This window comes from Aquarana catesbeiana, linkage group LG02, assembly GCF_042186555.1.
Source record: "Aquarana catesbeiana isolate 2022-GZ linkage group LG02, ASM4218655v1, whole genome shotgun sequence".
Classification (NCBI taxonomy): domain Eukaryota; kingdom Metazoa; phylum Chordata; class Amphibia; order Anura; family Ranidae; genus Aquarana; species Aquarana catesbeiana.
In genome coordinates, this window is record NC_133325.1 from 135,757,147 (window position 1) to 135,774,477 (window position 17,331).

Here is a 17,331-nt window from a genome sequence, read left to right on the forward strand (position 1 = left end):
CATCTAGATCCCTTTGTCTTAATTTGCCTTCAAGAACTTTATTAGTCTCCTAAACTGACCCTCCATATTACTTCACTCTTCCCCCCCAAACCCATCCCCTTGTACTTTGCCCTTCCCACATCTCTATCCCTCTTTGAGGTGAGAGAATATCCCAGAACAGATACCATTGCCCCAAGGCACTATTTTTATCCCTGGGTACTACTGCGCCAATTGGCTTTTTTTGTTTTGGGGGTCTTTTTTGTTTGCAGGGATTTTTCCTGCAAAGTTTAAACCCGGGGATTGTTTAAAATTATTAAGGCGCATTTTTTATAATTTGGACAAAATTCAAACCGTTTTCTAAAAAATTTAAATAAATAAATAAAAAAGAAATTAAAAAAAAAGAAAGCTTTACTAGATTTGCTGGCTAAAGAACTAATACTGGTTTAGCATTATGTCAGATAGCCAAATATAAACTCATTGATCCCTCTTCAAAAAACTGATTTTCAAGCGAAGTGCCTTATCTCGATGTTGCACACATACCCTCTGCGCCCTCTCTTTCATTTCCTGCTCCTGGGCCAAAAACGCTTCCAGCCGCCCTTGCACATCCAACAGCTTTTCAGGGTTAATTCTGAAAAATGCAGCAAAGAGAGAACATATAATAATGAATAAGAGTTATAGAAAAACTGACATAATGATGTAATTCAGCTGTTCAATCTAATTTACTTTTAATTTGTTTTTCAATTAGTTTATAATGCATAATCTGCTTTTAGCATATTACAGGGTTTTAATTTTAATAATTGGGGGGGAAAAAAAGTCTTTAGCTTTAATAATAATGATGAATAATAACAGTAAAAGTAGTCTGCATTATTCAATCATTAAAATTTGCATTTTAATCTGTTACTAAGCAAGACGAGGAAGCCATTAAAAAGGAACAATATCCCTCATGCAAGCCTAAGAGACAATGGAGCGGATGTAAGAGGACTGGGGCAGCTACTGGCCATAGCAACTACATTGAGTTGATTACATATTAGATCTGTTCTTTAACCACTTTAATACTGGGCACTTTTACCCTCTTTCTGCCCAGGCCAATTTCCAGCTTTCAGTACTGTCGCACTTTGAATGTGCATTTGATTTGCGCGGCCATGCAACACTGTACCCAAACAAAATTTGTATAATTATATTGAGTCAGATAGAGCTTTCTTTTGGTGGTATTTATTCACCAAGTTTTTTTTTTATTTTTTGCTAAACAAATGAAAAAAGACCGAAAATTCTGAAAAAAACAAAAAAAAAAAAAGTTTCTTTGTTTCGGGTATAAAATTATGTAAATAAGTAATTTTTCTCCTGCACTAATGGGCACTGATATGCATCACTGATGGGCCGAAATGATGGGCACTGATAGGCCGAAATGATGGGGCTGCACTGATAATCATTGCACTGATCGGACACAGCTATATCACATGGTAAAGAGCCTACGTCACAGAGATTCGGTGTGTCCGAGCGACACATTGCACCACCGATCTGCCCGTACGAGTGGCATGTTGTGAAGGACGTCATATGAGATCCAGTAACAACAATTAAACCACTGCCTGGCCTTTATTTTGCTATTGGCTGGGCGGGATGAGGTTCAAGTGGTTGTAAAGGCTGAAGGTTTATTTTACTTTAATGCACTCTATGCATGAAGGTAAAACCTGTGTGCAGCATCCCCCCTCTCAGCTCTCCCTACTACATACCTGAGCCCAAACCCGATTCAAGCAATGTGCACGAGAGCAGCGGCTCTCCCAGGTCTCTCCCTCCTCACTGGCTGAGCCAATGGCTCCTGCTGCTGTCAATCACAGCCAGTGAGGAGGGAGAGGGGACTGAGCTTGCCACACCCAGAGGTGGCTCAGGAGCAAGCACACACAAGCGCCCACATAGCTTGCTTGCGGGCACTCGGCAAGGGGAGTGGCCAGGAGTGCCGACAGGGGGACCAAAGAAGGATGAGAATCGGGGCTGCTCTGTGCGAATCCATTGCACAGAGCAGGTAAGTATAATATGTTTATTTATTTTTTTTTTTTAAAACATGAGCCTTTAATATTAGAGTCAAGAGTAATTACTAGGAAAAAAAAAAAAAGTTTTTTGTGTCTCCATTGCCACCATCCCTTCCACACAATCTCTCAGATCTGCCAAACCTTCTCAAAGTGTAGGACAGGCGAAAATAGTCTGCAGCTAGACATGGTATCGAGTAGTACTCGTATGTATTTCAGAAAGCATTCAGTGAAGTATGCTTGAAACACAGTTAATATGTGTTCTGAGCATGCAACCCTAAATGCACAGAGCCCTACCTAGGGTTGGCACCTCATCACTTTAAACCCGAACACATCTGAATTACACAGGTTCTGTTCTGAGGCTAATTAAATGCAGAGAAGGCACCAAGTTTAATTACTATCTTAATCAGCCACAGAACCTGTGTAACTAATATGTGTTTGGGTTTAAAGGGATGAGGTGGCAACCATAGCCCTACCCAGCATGTCTGGATGCTACATACAGATGCACCCAAGCACACAAATATGCCAGGATCTGACACGGGGGGGCAGCTCATCCAGTGTGCATGAGGCCTTAGTGATGAGGTAAACAATAAAAGCAGATCCTCATCCTTTAGGAAATGCTGGGCCCCCTACTTCCTCCCTCTCTTACAAATGGAATAGATGATTTTTTTCTTCTTCTAAAAGCAGCACATTCCAAAATTCTTTTTTTAGGCAAAAATATCTCCCCGTCCATGTACAGATATGCTGCCGGGCTCAGATACCGAGAGAGCACTGTGGCACATCTGCAAATACACCGGGCCTCCACCATAATGGTGGCGCCTAAGTGGGGAATAAGCCACCTGGGAGGTGGACTTCGCTTCTGACAAAGTTCTGCTTTAAGAAGTGTTGTGGACCACTTTTTATACAGAGGCAGTTATCTGAAAAGAACTTCTAAAAGTGGAACTGGGGGGGGGGCGGTTACATATTGAAAAAAAAAAAAGAGGAAGTCAGCAGCACTGGGACACAAGGAATAAAAAACAGCTAGAATTTTTTTTTTTTTTTTTTAAACAGCAACGATTTAAAATATAGTAATTTAAGCAAACTAATGATGATTTATTTGGGGGTTTACATCTATTTCATTGCAATTCCAGGCTTATCTGCAGTTTTCCCAGCCCCTTGTGTATTTGCGTTGTCCGCCAAATTCGTTCTTTAAGAAAACAAACAGTGGTCAGTGGTCCCAGCAGAGATGAATACATACTTGATTTCGTTAATGGGCACTTTTTTCTCCTCCAGCTGTCGGGCCATCCCCTTCACTTCAGACGGCAACAGAACCAGTAAAGCTTCTCCGCCCTCCTTGTACCTGCCGGAACAAAAACACAGCAAGGACACTTAGTAATCGGAGAAGAAGAAAAAAAATGAATGAAAAGTCCGCAGTCTGCCAGGAAGATGAATAATAGCCAAACAGAGTGGAGCTGGCAGCTGCAAGAGCACAAGCTACTCTTTAAATCCAAAGTCAAATGCAAGAACACTGAATTAGGCCGCTGTTTCATATTTCTTTAATCCCAATTACAGATGTCGGTTTCTGAAATGTCATGCTCACCCCGGTCCATGGGTTCCCAATGTGCAATGTAATTATATTAAGAGCGCTGGATTAATGGAAAAGCGGGAGGTTTTTGTCTTACACGGAAGAGAAGGTGATATAGCACTCAAGCCAAATTATATCATTTACTTTCAGTTTTGGATAAAGTGGGAAAGTTCTAAAATTCCATTCAGGCTTTTATTCTAGTCTGCGACCGCACTGGGGAGATTTTCTCCCATTTCCTGCTCCTGTGACATCCTTATAAGTAATGGTATGTGTGGCTCTCCCTGAGGCAAGAAGGCAAAACCAGCAATAAAGACAGAATTTACACTTTCTTCGTTCTACTGAAAATATGCTTTTATCTGTGCCCCCATTGGTGAGATTTCTCAGTTCTTATTGTCTTGGCAGAAGTGAGGGTGAAATCTCCCCAACAAAGACACAGATAGCAATAAAAACCTGAGAGACCCCTTCTTCTCTCCCCACCTGTCATCTAAATTATTTTCTTCCCCATTTAGTGATCGTTCACACATTTATCTGGGTTGTATACCAATACATTCCTACTGTAATCAACACCCATGTATTGCTCTGCTGTCATGGTAGGGTGATTGAACTTGTTGTTGGTGTTCTAACCCTAATAATGGTAATTTATGTAACTGCTTATCTGCTAACCTTTTCAATAAAACCTATTGCAAATTAAAATCAAATAAAGGCTCTAAACCTTCCATATTAATTGAGGAAGGCAGTCAGTCTTCTAGTTCCTGAAAAGCACTGTTGATTAGAGCGCTGTGCAGGAGAGTATGCTGGACCATTAAAGTCCCAGGCCACAGCCTGGGAGGCAGCAATATAAGGCAGCAATATGAATTTCCATGTATATTTTGACCCTGGCTACAGCACTTAGGAAAAAACAAATGGCAGCATATTTACTACTGTATATGCAGCCTGACAGTAATAAATACAGAGTGCTAATTGGGCTTTAACAGGTCTATCCAAATCAAAGCACAATATTTGGCTGGATGTTTAAAGGAGCTGTAAAGGCAGAATGTTTTTTTATCCTAATGCATTCTATGTCCCTACTCTGTCCAGCGATATCCACAAGTCCCTCAGCCGTCCGAGACTACCCCTCCTGATTGGCTGAGACACAGCAGCGGTGCCACTGGCTCCCACGGCAATCAAAGTTAGTTGGCCAATCAGGAGAGAGAGGGGGAGGGGCCGAACGTGTTTGTTACTTTTTTTTTTTTTTTTTTTTTAACAAGACTTTGCAATCACTTTAAAAGAAGGACCAAAGTGTAAAAAAATATGAATGCTATGTCTCTTCTGCAATAAAACAAACTCACTTGCCTGTTCATATTCTTTAGAATGTGCACCCACGCATAGCTCAGAGATCACTGTGTTTTCCTGGCATGCATTATAATCAGGATGAATGAACTCCTGCACTGGCCAATCCTTCACCCAAAAGAAGGTAGGGAGAAGATGTTGGCACTAGTGAAGGAGCTCAAAAGACATGGCATTCCTGGTCCAGAAGTATTTGCACTTTAACTTGCAATGGCATAGAAGCTTTCTGTGTATGTGCCCACTTTTGAACCGCTAACGGTAACCTAGCTGACAATGGGGACCAGGAAAATCAGAGCATGAGTCTTTACTTTACTCCAACTCAAGTTTGACATTATGCCATGGCTGCATCATGTGGCATTCTGTGCAACCTCCATCTCTTAGAGCTACACGTGTTGCATACAATGATAAACTATGGTGCCGACAAAACAGAGTTGAGAATAAATGATTTCTAAATGATCATGGCTGTGTAAAGGTACACTGTAAAAACACTGATGGGCAGAACTGATTATCGCTGGTTTGCAAATGTTCACGGTACTGACTACCAAAGTGTTTTACAAGCCAAGTTGCCTACTGTATTCAAGTATTGCCCTGATGAAAATCAAAAGCCTTGTGCTGACAAGCTGTGTTCCTAGCGCTATATAGTCCAATTTACAGGACCACATCTTTCAAGGGAAAGAAAAAAATAAGTGAAAAAAAACATGTTTAAAAAAAGTCAATAAATGTCCTAGCAGCACATCCTCATCAAAATACGAAATATTTCTACAGGATACAGCAGAGAAGCAATCAGCAACCATTAAGCACAAAATTACCTAAGAAACTCCACTGACATAAATTAGACATAAGTGCAACCCCCAGTCAAAGCAAGAAACATAGAAACAGCAAGGGCACGCTATACCCACGCATCAAACCCACTGTGACCTAAAACTTCACTTTATTCATAACTGTCTAAAGTTCATAATGTAGAAAATGAAAGGAAGTCATAAAGATGCCAGGGGTGTAACCTTAAAAGGCAATGCAGAATTAGTGCAAAAACACAAAATAATGGAACAGATATACAATTGCCTTCATCATGGAGAGATAACCAGACAGCAAGTATGTTTTTAGCTGGTCAATCTTTCTGTCTGAGTAGAGGTGTGTATAAGGTAGGGTCAGTATCTTGGCCACATACCACAACCCAAAGGCATGGATTGATACTGAGGGTTACTGTGGTTACAAAAAGGCTCAGCTGCCCATTAAAATCAAATATATCACAGCACCCTTCCAGCCTAAGAAAAATAATACACTTCTGTCAATCCACTATCCACACAAATCTCCCTTTCCCTCCTACAACTAAACCCACATTGCCTCAATAAATCTAAGTGCCCATAATGAAAAAGAAAGAAAAAAATAATCCCTTAACTCAACAGGTTTCGCCTCAAAACAAGGCTTCATCAGGGGTGTGCAGTGCAGAAAATGTGTCTAAGAAATGTATGAGGCCTGTGGCCAGGACACTGACCCTACCCTATACACATCTCCACTCAGACAGAAAATTAACCAACAGCAGCTAGTCATACTTGTTGTCTGGTTGTTATCTCCCTATAATGAAGGAACTTGTATATCTGTTGCATTATTTTGTATTTTTGCACTAATTCCATATAGTCCTATAAGGTTATACACCTGGCATTCTTATTACTTTTTTTCATTTTCTACATTAGGAGTATGAGCTCTGTTCGCATCATTCATGCACAGTGTTCTGTACTGACAGCCTTTGCACCTGTCGGCTTGGAGTTCTCAATGAACTATCAGGACAATGCTGAGCACTATTGGTAGTTCACCAAGCTTCCTGTCAATGGGGAAACTGCCTGCCCATATCGGAGGACTATGGCATTACACCCACAATCTGCTGGGGCCTAATAAAGAAATAAAAATGCACTTTTTTTTTTACCTGAAAAGGTGAACTTTTCCTTTAACACAAATATAGTTCTCGTAAAACCCTATGTACAATTAGACATGATACCAAACATACTAAAAAAAGGACTTGGGAATTACCTTTAAACACTTCCGCCCCGGAAAGATTTACCCCCTTAATGACCAGGCCATTTTTTTCAATACGGCACTGCGTCGCTTTAACTGACAATTGCGCGGTAGTGCAACGTTGTACCCAAACTAAATTGATGTCATTTTTTCCCACAATAAGGCATACAGTAAAACATAGGATTGCAAGCATAATTCGTTCCAGAAACATGCTTGTAATCCAAAGCACTCGTATATCAAAGCAGATTTCCCAATAAGAAATAATGAAAACTCAGATGATTTGAAAACTCAGATGATTTGTTCCACAACCATTTATTCATAGGTCCTTCAGTTTATAGTCCTTATAAAAAGAATATAGCAATGTGACCAGGTTGTGTAACCAAAAAATGTCCATCCACAAACGGAAGCCTCCACAACAGGATTAGAAGCAAAAATCCAGCAGGAGCTACAGAGTATAAAAGGGAAGAGAGGTGCCTCTAAGTGTAGCAATATGTTGCTAAATGTTGTACCTTCATTAAATGTAAGCATATTGCTACTCTCTTCTCTTTTATACTCAGTTGTGACATGATGCTACTTGTATATTAAGACATCGCTTGTATATCAAGTCAAAATGTATTAAAAAATTTTGCTTGTCTTGCAAAACGCTCTTAAACCAAGGTTTTACTGTATATTGATTAGTTTGCGCAAAAGTTATAGCCTCTACAAAATAAGGGATAGATTTATGGACCTTTTTTTTTTTTTTACTGGTAATGACGGCAATCTATGATTGACTGCGACATCGCGGCAGACAAATCTGACCCCAAGTGACACATTTTGGGAACCAGTGAAATTATTACAGTGATCGGTGCCAAAGAAAAAAAAAATGCACTGATCAATATATAAATGACATTGGCAGGGAAGAAGTTAACACTTGGGGGCGATCAAGGGGTTAACTGTGTTCCCTAGGTGTGTTCCAACTGTATGGGGGCTGGGCTCACTGGGAAAACACAGAGATTGCTGTTCCTGACCACTAAGAACACATAACCATGTTGTCCCCTGTCAGAACGGGGATGTGCCAAATCCCGTTCTGCCTCTCTGTGCAGCGATCGCGGGTGGCCAGCAGACATTGAGTACGCTGGACCCCTGCACGTGCTCCCGGGGCATGCACCCACAGTGACTATATCATGAAATGATGTACAGGTACGTGGTTTCGCATAACAGAGCCACCCTGCCGTATATGTACGGTGGGCAGTCTTAAAGTGGTTAAAGCTGAATATTGTTATTGGCTACAGCTTCAGTCACATTACTTATCTCTAATGAAATGTATTCCACATCCTGCACCTTACTGAAGAATTCTTCTCTAAAACGATGCTACAGACATTCTGTATGGATTGATTGCCCCTACATTGGAGGTGTCCCAACGACTTCACACCAATCTCTGTCCTTTCCTCCCTATAGAAGGCTAGGTTCACACCTGTCTGGTTGTGGTTTGCAGTCCATTTTTAGGAGTCCGGTGCAGTTTTGTTCAGTTGCAATTTAGGTGCAAATTTTTACTTTGAGTTTGCACCAGAACCAGACCTAAAATTGCACAGGACTCTTTAAAAACGGACTGCGTCTGTCCCAGACGTATACAAACTGGCTCTATTGCAAGCCGGTCTGGTTCACATGTTATGTTATGTCGGACGTGGTTCAAAACGCATCCAATTCGCATATATGTGAACCGAGCCTTAAAGTCTCTTGTATTGTTTTCACTGAATACAACAAGTTATGTGAAGGAGGGGGAGATCAGGTGATTCATTCTCCTCTCGTCCAATCACAGAACATTAGTGAAAAAGTAAAAAAGAACTTTTCTGAATAAAGGAGAGTACAGAAAGTGGTGGGGGCGTTGGGACTAATATTCTGCAGTGTTAGACCTCACACAATTAACTGCCATAGCACCAGAAGTTCAGTGCTGTGAAGTGAACCGGACATCACTAGAAAGAAGATTTCTACAGCAATTAGCAGGAATAAACGTCATTACAGGTAAGTTATATGACTGAAGCCACAGCCAAAAAAAATAAATAAAACTTCAGCTCTAGGCCTAATAAGAATCAGCTATATTGCGATACAATATTACAATTACAGTAAAATGATAAATTATACCTATAATATACACCATTTATTAGGTACACATATTACCTTCATTGCAATAGGTTTTAATCACAGTTATTCTCCCTAACCCGGTTTTACGACAAGATGATTCAGTACAATCTAATGTTTTATTTTCAAGTGCAGCAGCAGATAGCAACATCCACACTTTTCTCTGATATAATAAGCAGCATTTCTTAACAAGACTTCAGTCCAGAACTGAGATAAATTTAGTTGCAGATATAAAATGTATATCTTGAGCTTGTAGTGCCCTCTTGTGGCAGTGGAAATTAGAAAAGTAGTAACTGCATAGCGTAATCCGTAATCGGTCCAGGCAAGATAATCATGGCTGGAAGGAACCTAAATTCTGCACCCCATTTTCTGTGTACCAAACTTTTCAGTAAGGTGCAAACAATGGGGGAGATTTACTAAAACCTGAGTGTGAAAAATCTGGTGCAGCTCTGCATAGTAACCAATCAGCTTCCAGCTTTGTATTTCACCTGGTGATCCAGCCAGGAAGGCGCCAGGTTAACACTGATGCGTTGCAGTTTGGGTGCAGCACGACTGTAGGTGTGTGTCACACTTGGTTTGAGGTGTGCTCCCGTTGACTTCTATTAGGCTGTGCATCTTCTGAAAACACATCAAAGAAGTGGCAGGCAAAACTTTGATGTGCTAACATGTAAACAGATCTAATAGAAGTCAATGCCTAAAACCCCGCGTAAAATACAATTGTGCTGCACCCAAAGCAAGAATATTATATTTCAATAGAACACGCTGTCCTGCAGATACAGCAGTAAGAGGATGGAGACAAACCATTTCAACACTGACAGGGGTACTTACAATGATTAGCTTTTATCCATTTATTTTTAATCCAAAAGTGTTTGCTTTTACAGCTTATAAAGTGTTAGCCCGCGTTTGGCATCAATTTGTCAGTGTATCCAAATCTGCGAATACAGCTAACACTACTGTCCCCCTAGCCTAGACTGACAATCCTGCTGTCCAAAGCTGCCCTTGAACTCCTTCATCCACATTGGGAGCACTCTAATACAGGAGGTACTGGTTACTGGTCAGATGTAAAAACAGAGGGGAAAAAACAAAAAAAAAAACTAAAAACGAATGGAGCCACAACATCAAATTATTGGTAAGCTGCAATATATTGCATTTTTGGGTTTATTACCATTTTAACCCTAATAAAACCATTTTCTGTATTAAAAAGCATATAATATAGTCAATAATTACATTATTTCGATATTCCCCCAATTCGTAAAGCCTTTAAAAACCAGTAATTGATTTGTGCATGCCCAGATTCTGTGTGCAGTGATAACTTTAACTTCCTATCAGAGTGCACATGCCCTGTACCCTTCATTGCTGCAAGTAAGACTACATATCCCACAATCCTTAGCCCATGCCTTTGTACTGCGCATGCAGGATAAACTTTTACTGCCTATCAATAGCAGGTGGATGGATCACATGTCCTCGTCTTCTCCAGCCTCCCTGTGCCTCTCGGCACAGAGAGCGGCTGCATGTACATATGTGTAGTCTTTATGCAGGAAGCCACCAATGCAAAGGAAGTGTGGTTAGGTAAAAGAAGAAAATCTTCCTGTCAAGCATGGAAGTGGCTAATATCAAAATATAGCACGAAAGCAGACATGTTGCTATGTTGGGTTTCCCCCCCCCCCATTTTTATGCTGGGGGTTTAAAACACTTTAACGTTCACCTTTGGAACATGTTACACCCATATTTAGATTCCAGCACCCCTATGCCATCTTCCCCATTACAGCAGACGGGCGTTCCTCTCCCTCTCAGTAACTGTCACAATTGAAATTGGCCTGACTGCGCGGGTCTCCAACAGCACAGCCATGTCATAATTCATAGAGGTCTGCAAATAAAGAAAATACAAGTCCCATCTTCCACTGCAGCGGATCGCTTGTAGTTTTTAATGGACTAATAGCATGCTTGTATTCCATTCACTCTTCTTCCAGCTGTCAAAGTAAAAGGCCTATACAGAGGTGCAGGCAGAAAGCTGGAGAGAGAGTGTGCAGAAGCCTATCTGCTGATCACGGGTGCAAGGCTTTGCAGGCTCCTGTAAAAAATAATAAATGCACATTTGTTTTTCTGCAAAAATATCTGCACTTATTATTTTTTTCCTGTAAGGTAAACTTATCCTTTAAGCCTGTTTTCCATTGACAGCCCATTAAAGTGATTGTAAAGGCAGAAGGTTTTTTTATCTTCATGCATTCTATGCATGAAGATAAAATACCTGTGTGCAGCAGCCCCCTAATACTAAGCTGAGCCCCCTCTCGATCCAGTGATGTCCACGAATGCCTCAGGACTCTGATTGGTTGAGACACAGCAGCCGTTGGCTCCTGCTGTTGTCAAAGTCAATTAGCCAATGAGGAGCAAGAGGGGGTGGGTTCTGAACCACAGCTCTGTCTCTGAATGGATTCACAGCTGCTTGCTGTGGGGGGACTCAACAGGAGGGAGGGGCCAGGAGATCCGAAGAGGGACCCGAGAAGAGGAGGATCCGGGCTGCTCAGATATAGTGCGGCAGGGCAGCTCTAATGCACGAAACGATGTACTCGTACGTAGTTTCGTGTAACAGATAATGGAGCAGGAGCCGATGCGCGGGTCCGGTTGCCGGGATGTCCGCCGGCCAACCGCGATCGCTCCACACAGATGCAGAATGGGGTACAAGGCAGTAAACAAGGCAGATCCCTGTTCTGACAAGGAAGTAAAGAGAGATTGTCTGTTCCTAGTAATCAAGAACAGCGATCTCTGTGCACTCCCTGTCAGTCCATCCCCCACACAGTTAGAAACGCCTCCCAGGGACACACTTAATCCTTTGATCACCCCTGGTGTTAACCCCTTCCCTGCCAGTGTCATTTATACAGTGCATTTGTTTTTAGCACTGATCACTGTATTGATCCCTGTTGCTATTTTTGTTATCTTGTTTGAACCTCTTGATATTTATGCTGTTTTTGCTACTTTGTCATTTTTCTATTATTTGCTCTTCATTATGCCCCGTTTGCTTTTATTGGGCCTGTTCTCCTTGTTATTTCCTTTATTGAGTGACATTTAACTTTAACTTTATTAAGGCTGCTTAGATAGTCTAATTAGACTGGAATACATCCAATTTTCGTATTCATGTGTCTTTATAATTAAGTGAGATTGTGTGGATCGCTCTTCAGATGCACTTTGCATTTAATGAGAATGGTGGTGAGCATCTGTGAGGAAAGTGTACACTGAGGACACCCGGTGGCTGTAAATGAATATGTCAGTTCACGGTGACCCACTGGTCCCTCCTTGCTCTGAAGAAGTTTGCTGATAGGTGAATGAAACCGGTCAGCGTGATGTCATCACTCAACTCAGGTGATCCTGCTTGCCCCACTATACACAGCATGAGGATTTGCTGCAACCCCCCCCCCCCTTCTGTGAGACAAGAGGTGGTGAGCATACTGATGAAAAGCGGCTACATGCTGCCCAGTGATTGCTATATTGGATTTATGTGTTGCATCCTCACCAGTCTTTATTCACCCAGCAACATGTGGCCGTGAGTCTCCTGCCGGGGGTTGACATGCACCAACTTTTGTGACTGGTTCTGCTGTTCATCCATAGACCTCATTCAAGGTATAGCCAGCTAATCCCATTTCCATCCCGTCCTTATCTCCCCATCCAGCCTGCAATACCTTCATTGCGGTTCTATTGAACACTCAGCTTCAGCTGCATTCTATGTGGATTGTTATACCCTCCGATTGGAGAAATTCCAGGGTTGGTCTCTGTGGATAGAGTGATTTACCATTGGTATAATCTCATCCTTTTTATCCCACTGTCTGTGGAAGAGCCCATGTATCCCCAAAGACTCATTGCAGTGTGGACTGTGTGTGGTGGTGTATAAGGTGTGCTGCCAGCAGGTCTCAGAGTAGTTTGAAAACATTGTCATTTTTTAATATTTGCACTAGTGGTAGTTTTTTGCATCAATTCATTTCATCATTTTCAGTAAAGTTGTTTTTTTTAAACTCCAGAGTGTCCCTTAATAAGGTTTCATGGTGATCTTCAATCCCCATTTTTTTCAGTTCAGTACTATTCCATTTAAATTGCACTCCAATGCTTTATTATAGTAGCTGGCACATTAATGTGTGCTATTTACATTTTTTTTTTGGCTACTTTGTGCTGCACAACCAGCCTATTCAAACTGAAGGATTGTCTATGAAATCACTGCCAGTTTTTGCCTTTATAAAGTCAGCGTTTTGCCTATAGCGAGTCGAAAAACGTGGCTTTTATTTATCTAGCATAGGAAACGAAAGTGGTTTCCACAGGCTTCCACCCGTTTTGTATGTACCTGAGCTTTTGGTACATACAAAACAGGAATGGGTTTTTCCAGAATTACTATAGCCAAACTCTACACAAGGATCTTTTACACTAGCTACAATGTTCATGGTGGATCGCTTTTTTGGAAGATGAAAGGAGGTTTGCAGGTGTTCGAGGCAATGCTACTGCCCCCTGATGTCTTTTTTTTTTTTTTGCTGGACTGCGAGCCAAGTGCTTGTGGAGTGGCTTCATTCACTTACATGTTTAACTGAAGGTGCAGCCTGTCAAATTTGGCGTGTAGCAGAAAAAAAAAGCTGCACCACGATGCAAAGCTTCTTGGCCCTGGCAATGTTTACTCATCCAAGCGGCATCATGTCCACTTGTAGCTGGGTGGTACGGGGCTCGTTTAAAGCAGTAGTAAACTCTCATTTTTTTTATTTTTACCTACAGGTCAGCTTATAATAAACCTGACCTGTAGGTAAAATGAATATCCTAAACGTGCACAGTTAAGGAGATATTCTAGCGAGCAGCAGCTGGTGACATCACCGGTGCAAGCACTTTGAAGAAACAGCATGCCTGTGCCGTTCCTTCATAGCTGTGTGCCCGTCCGAGGCTCCCGCTGTCATTGTGCCTCAGCATCAAGCTGCCTGCCGCCTGCGAATCCAGAAGGAAGACCGGGTGAGGATGGAAGCCTCTGCAGCAGTGACAGTGGGACGCTGGAGGGCTTCGTTTAAGTTATCGTAAAAATTGACATATAACATGCAGTTTTTCCCCTGAAAATCAGGGGGAAATCGTGTGTGCGTGTTATACACCGATTCCTGAGGTCTCTGAGGGAAGAGGCGCGAGTGCTGCTGAATTACATAGAGCCGCAATCTCCTGTGTAACCAGCGCTCCATCACACACAGCCACGCCTCCTGGCCACTGTTCTATCATATGAGCAGGGCCAGGAGGCGTGTCTGTGAGTGATGGAGCGCCGGGTACAAAGGTGATCGCTGCTCTGTGTAATTCAGCAGCGCTCGCTCCTTCTCTTCCCTCGGAGACAGCAGGGATAATCCAACACTGTGTAATCCAACACTGGCGAAGCTGCAATGATGGGAAAGGTGAGGCTGCAGATGGGCACTGAACAGGCTGCATTTTTGGGCAATTTAATGGCTGCAGATGGGCACTGAACGGGCTGCTTTGTTGGGCAATTTAATGGCTGCAGATGGGCACTAGTGAGGCTGCATTGATGAGCTGTGACCCGAATTTAGCTTCAAATGTTCTTTATTTAAAATGTAAGTTTTTTCCTGAAACTTCCCTCCTAAAATGAATGTGTGTTATACAATGATAAATACGGTAAGTCTTTTATAATGTGCTAGTATGAGGAAACTTTTTTTTTTTAATAAAAAAAATGTACCACCACTTTAAAAGGAGTCATTCTTTTCAGAAATAGGACTGCAAATTGCAAATCTTATTGGACTCCGACTCTAAAGCTCTGAAGCTAAAAGTATGGACACTTGAAAAGTAGGGAATATTACATATGCTGGTGTGTTAGCATTGTTTATTGACCCTAAGGACTCTTTCATACAGAGGCACCCTGCTCTGCACAGCAGGGGATACATGGGCAGACCCCCTGCTGAATCAGAGCTGAACAAGACAAATGTTAGTTTTTCTTTACATTCATGCCTGCTCAGTTTGTGTGAAGCAGACACGGGTGGAGGTGCAATAGCACTATTAGCAGCCGGATGTAAATAGATTTGTGTCCATTTACATCAGGCTACCTCCAATCCATCATGTTTATGTCCCGAAAACAGGAAAAAATGCAGTCCCTTTCCTATTTTTTTTTTTTCTGGATGGACTCCAAGATAGGCGAGTGTAAATAAACACATTTCCTTTTACATCAGCCTGCCGCTTCTAAACAGGTCTGCCTGAAAAACAGACCTGACCAGTAAGCCGGTAGAGAAGGGCCCCAAGTTGTAGAGGGCACAGAAAAGATATCACACAGCACTATGCAAAAGTTAATGCCGCAGCTGTCACTCTTACTTATAAAATGAAAGAATACAAGCTCATAAATTGACCTTCTCAATCCAGTCTTCATAGGCTTCACTTTGTACAATATCAGTTCTCTTTACAGATTTATAGGTGAAATAATGGGTTAGTACACATGGGCATGGTTCGAGATCAAGATTGTTGTCGGTATTCTCCTACATTTAGCATTGATCAATCTCAGTTTAGATCTCAATAAAGCCTGTTGGCAACAGCTATTCATTTGCATTCACAGTATACACTGCAGGCATGCCTCCTGGAGACTTCATCGTGTTATATTAAAGAGTATCAAAGCTTTTCTATTGAAGCTGAGCTAAAAGGATAACACAGGAGATTCCTGGACAACAGTGTGCAAAAACCCTCAGGTGGGCCGATTATAACTTAACATCCTAAAAAAAATCCATGTGAAAATACAATGCCCAGGATGGAGATGTGGCAATATAATGAATGTATAAACCCTCTTCTAATGTCCACGTCATCTCTCTCCCTAGATACAGTATCTAACAAAAGTGAGTACACCCCTCACATTTTTGTAAATATTTTATTATATCTTTAATGTGACAACACTGAAGAAATTACACTTTGCTACAATATAAAGTAGTGAGTATACAGCTTGTATAACAGTGTAAATTTGCTGTCCCCTCAAAATAACTCAACACACAGCCATTAATGTCTAAACCGCTGGCAACAAAAGTGAGTACACCCCTAAGTGAAAATGTCCAAATTGGGCCCAATTAGTCCTTTTCCCTTCCTGATGTCATGTGACTCGTTAGTGTTACAAGGTCTCAGGTGTGAATGGGGAGCAGGTGTGCAGAATTTGGTATTATCGCTCTCACTCTCTCATACTGGTCACTGGAAGTTCAACATGGCACTTCATGGCAAAGAACTCTGAGGATCTGAAAAAAAGAATTGTTGCTCTAAATAAAGATAGCCTAGGCTATAAGATGATTGGCAAGACCCTGAAACTAAGCTGCAGCACAGTGGCCAAGACCATACAGTGGTTAACAGGACAGGTTCCACTAATAACAGGCCTCACCATGGTTGACCAAAGAAGTTGAGCGCACGTGCACAACATCATATCCAAAGGTTGTGTTTGGGAAATAGACGTATGAGTGGTGCCAGCATTCCTGCAGAGGTTGAAGGGGTGGGGGGTCAGCCTGTCAGTGCTCAGACCATACGCCGCACACTGCATCAAATTGGTCTGCATGGCTGTCGTCCCAGAAGAAAACCTCTTCTAAAAATGATGCACAATAAAGCCCGCAAACAGTTTGCTGAAGACAAGCAGACTAAAGACATGGATTACTAGAACCGTGGTCTGATGAGACCAAAATAAACTTATTTGGTTCAGATGGTGTCAAGCGTGTGTGGCGGCAGCCAGGTGAGGAATACAAAGACAAATGTGTCCTGCCTACAGTCGAGCATGGTGGTGGGAGAGTCATTGTCTGGGGCTGCATGAGTGCCGCTGGCACTGGTGAGCTACAGTTCATTGAGGGAACTATGAATGCCAACATGTACTGTGACATACTGAAGCAGAGCATGATCCCCTCCCTTCGGAGACTGGACCATGGGGCAGTATTCCAACATAATAACGACCCCAAACACACCTCCAAGACGACCACTGCCTTGCTAAAGAAGCTGAGGGTAAAGGTGATGGACTGGCCTAGCATGTCTCCAGACCTAAACCCTATTACGCATCTGTGGGGCATCCTCAAATGAAAGGTGGAGGAGTGCAAGGTCTCTAACATCCACCAGCTCCATGATGTCGTCATGGAGGAGTGAAAGAGGATGACTGCCTAGGGCAGTGATGGCGCACCTTGGCACCCCAGATGTTTTGGAATTACATTTGCCATGATGCTCCACTACACTGCAGAGTGCCAGAGCATCATGGGAAAAGTAGTTCCAAAACATCTGGGGTGCCAAGGTTCACCATCACTGGCCTAGGGGGTCGGAGCGGAAGTGAGAGCGGGTACCCGTCAAGATCAGGTA

The 17,331-nt window shown here is 42.2% G+C and overlaps 1 protein-coding gene across 1 annotated transcript in view; it reads right to left on the minus strand.

Annotated features, from left to right (window-relative positions):
- DDX10 (DEAD-box helicase 10) overlaps positions 1–17,331 on the minus strand; it is a 421,792-nt gene that overhangs the window by 356,059 nt on the left and 48,402 nt on the right. Inside the window, exons 10-11 of the mRNA XM_073613492.1 lie at positions 3,241–3,342; positions 520–607 (exon numbers count right to left, since the gene is read on the minus strand). Of these exons, the coding sequence (XP_073469593.1) occupies positions 520–607; positions 3,241–3,342 (190 nt within the window). The remainder of the gene's footprint in view (positions 1–519; positions 608–3,240; positions 3,343–17,331) is intronic.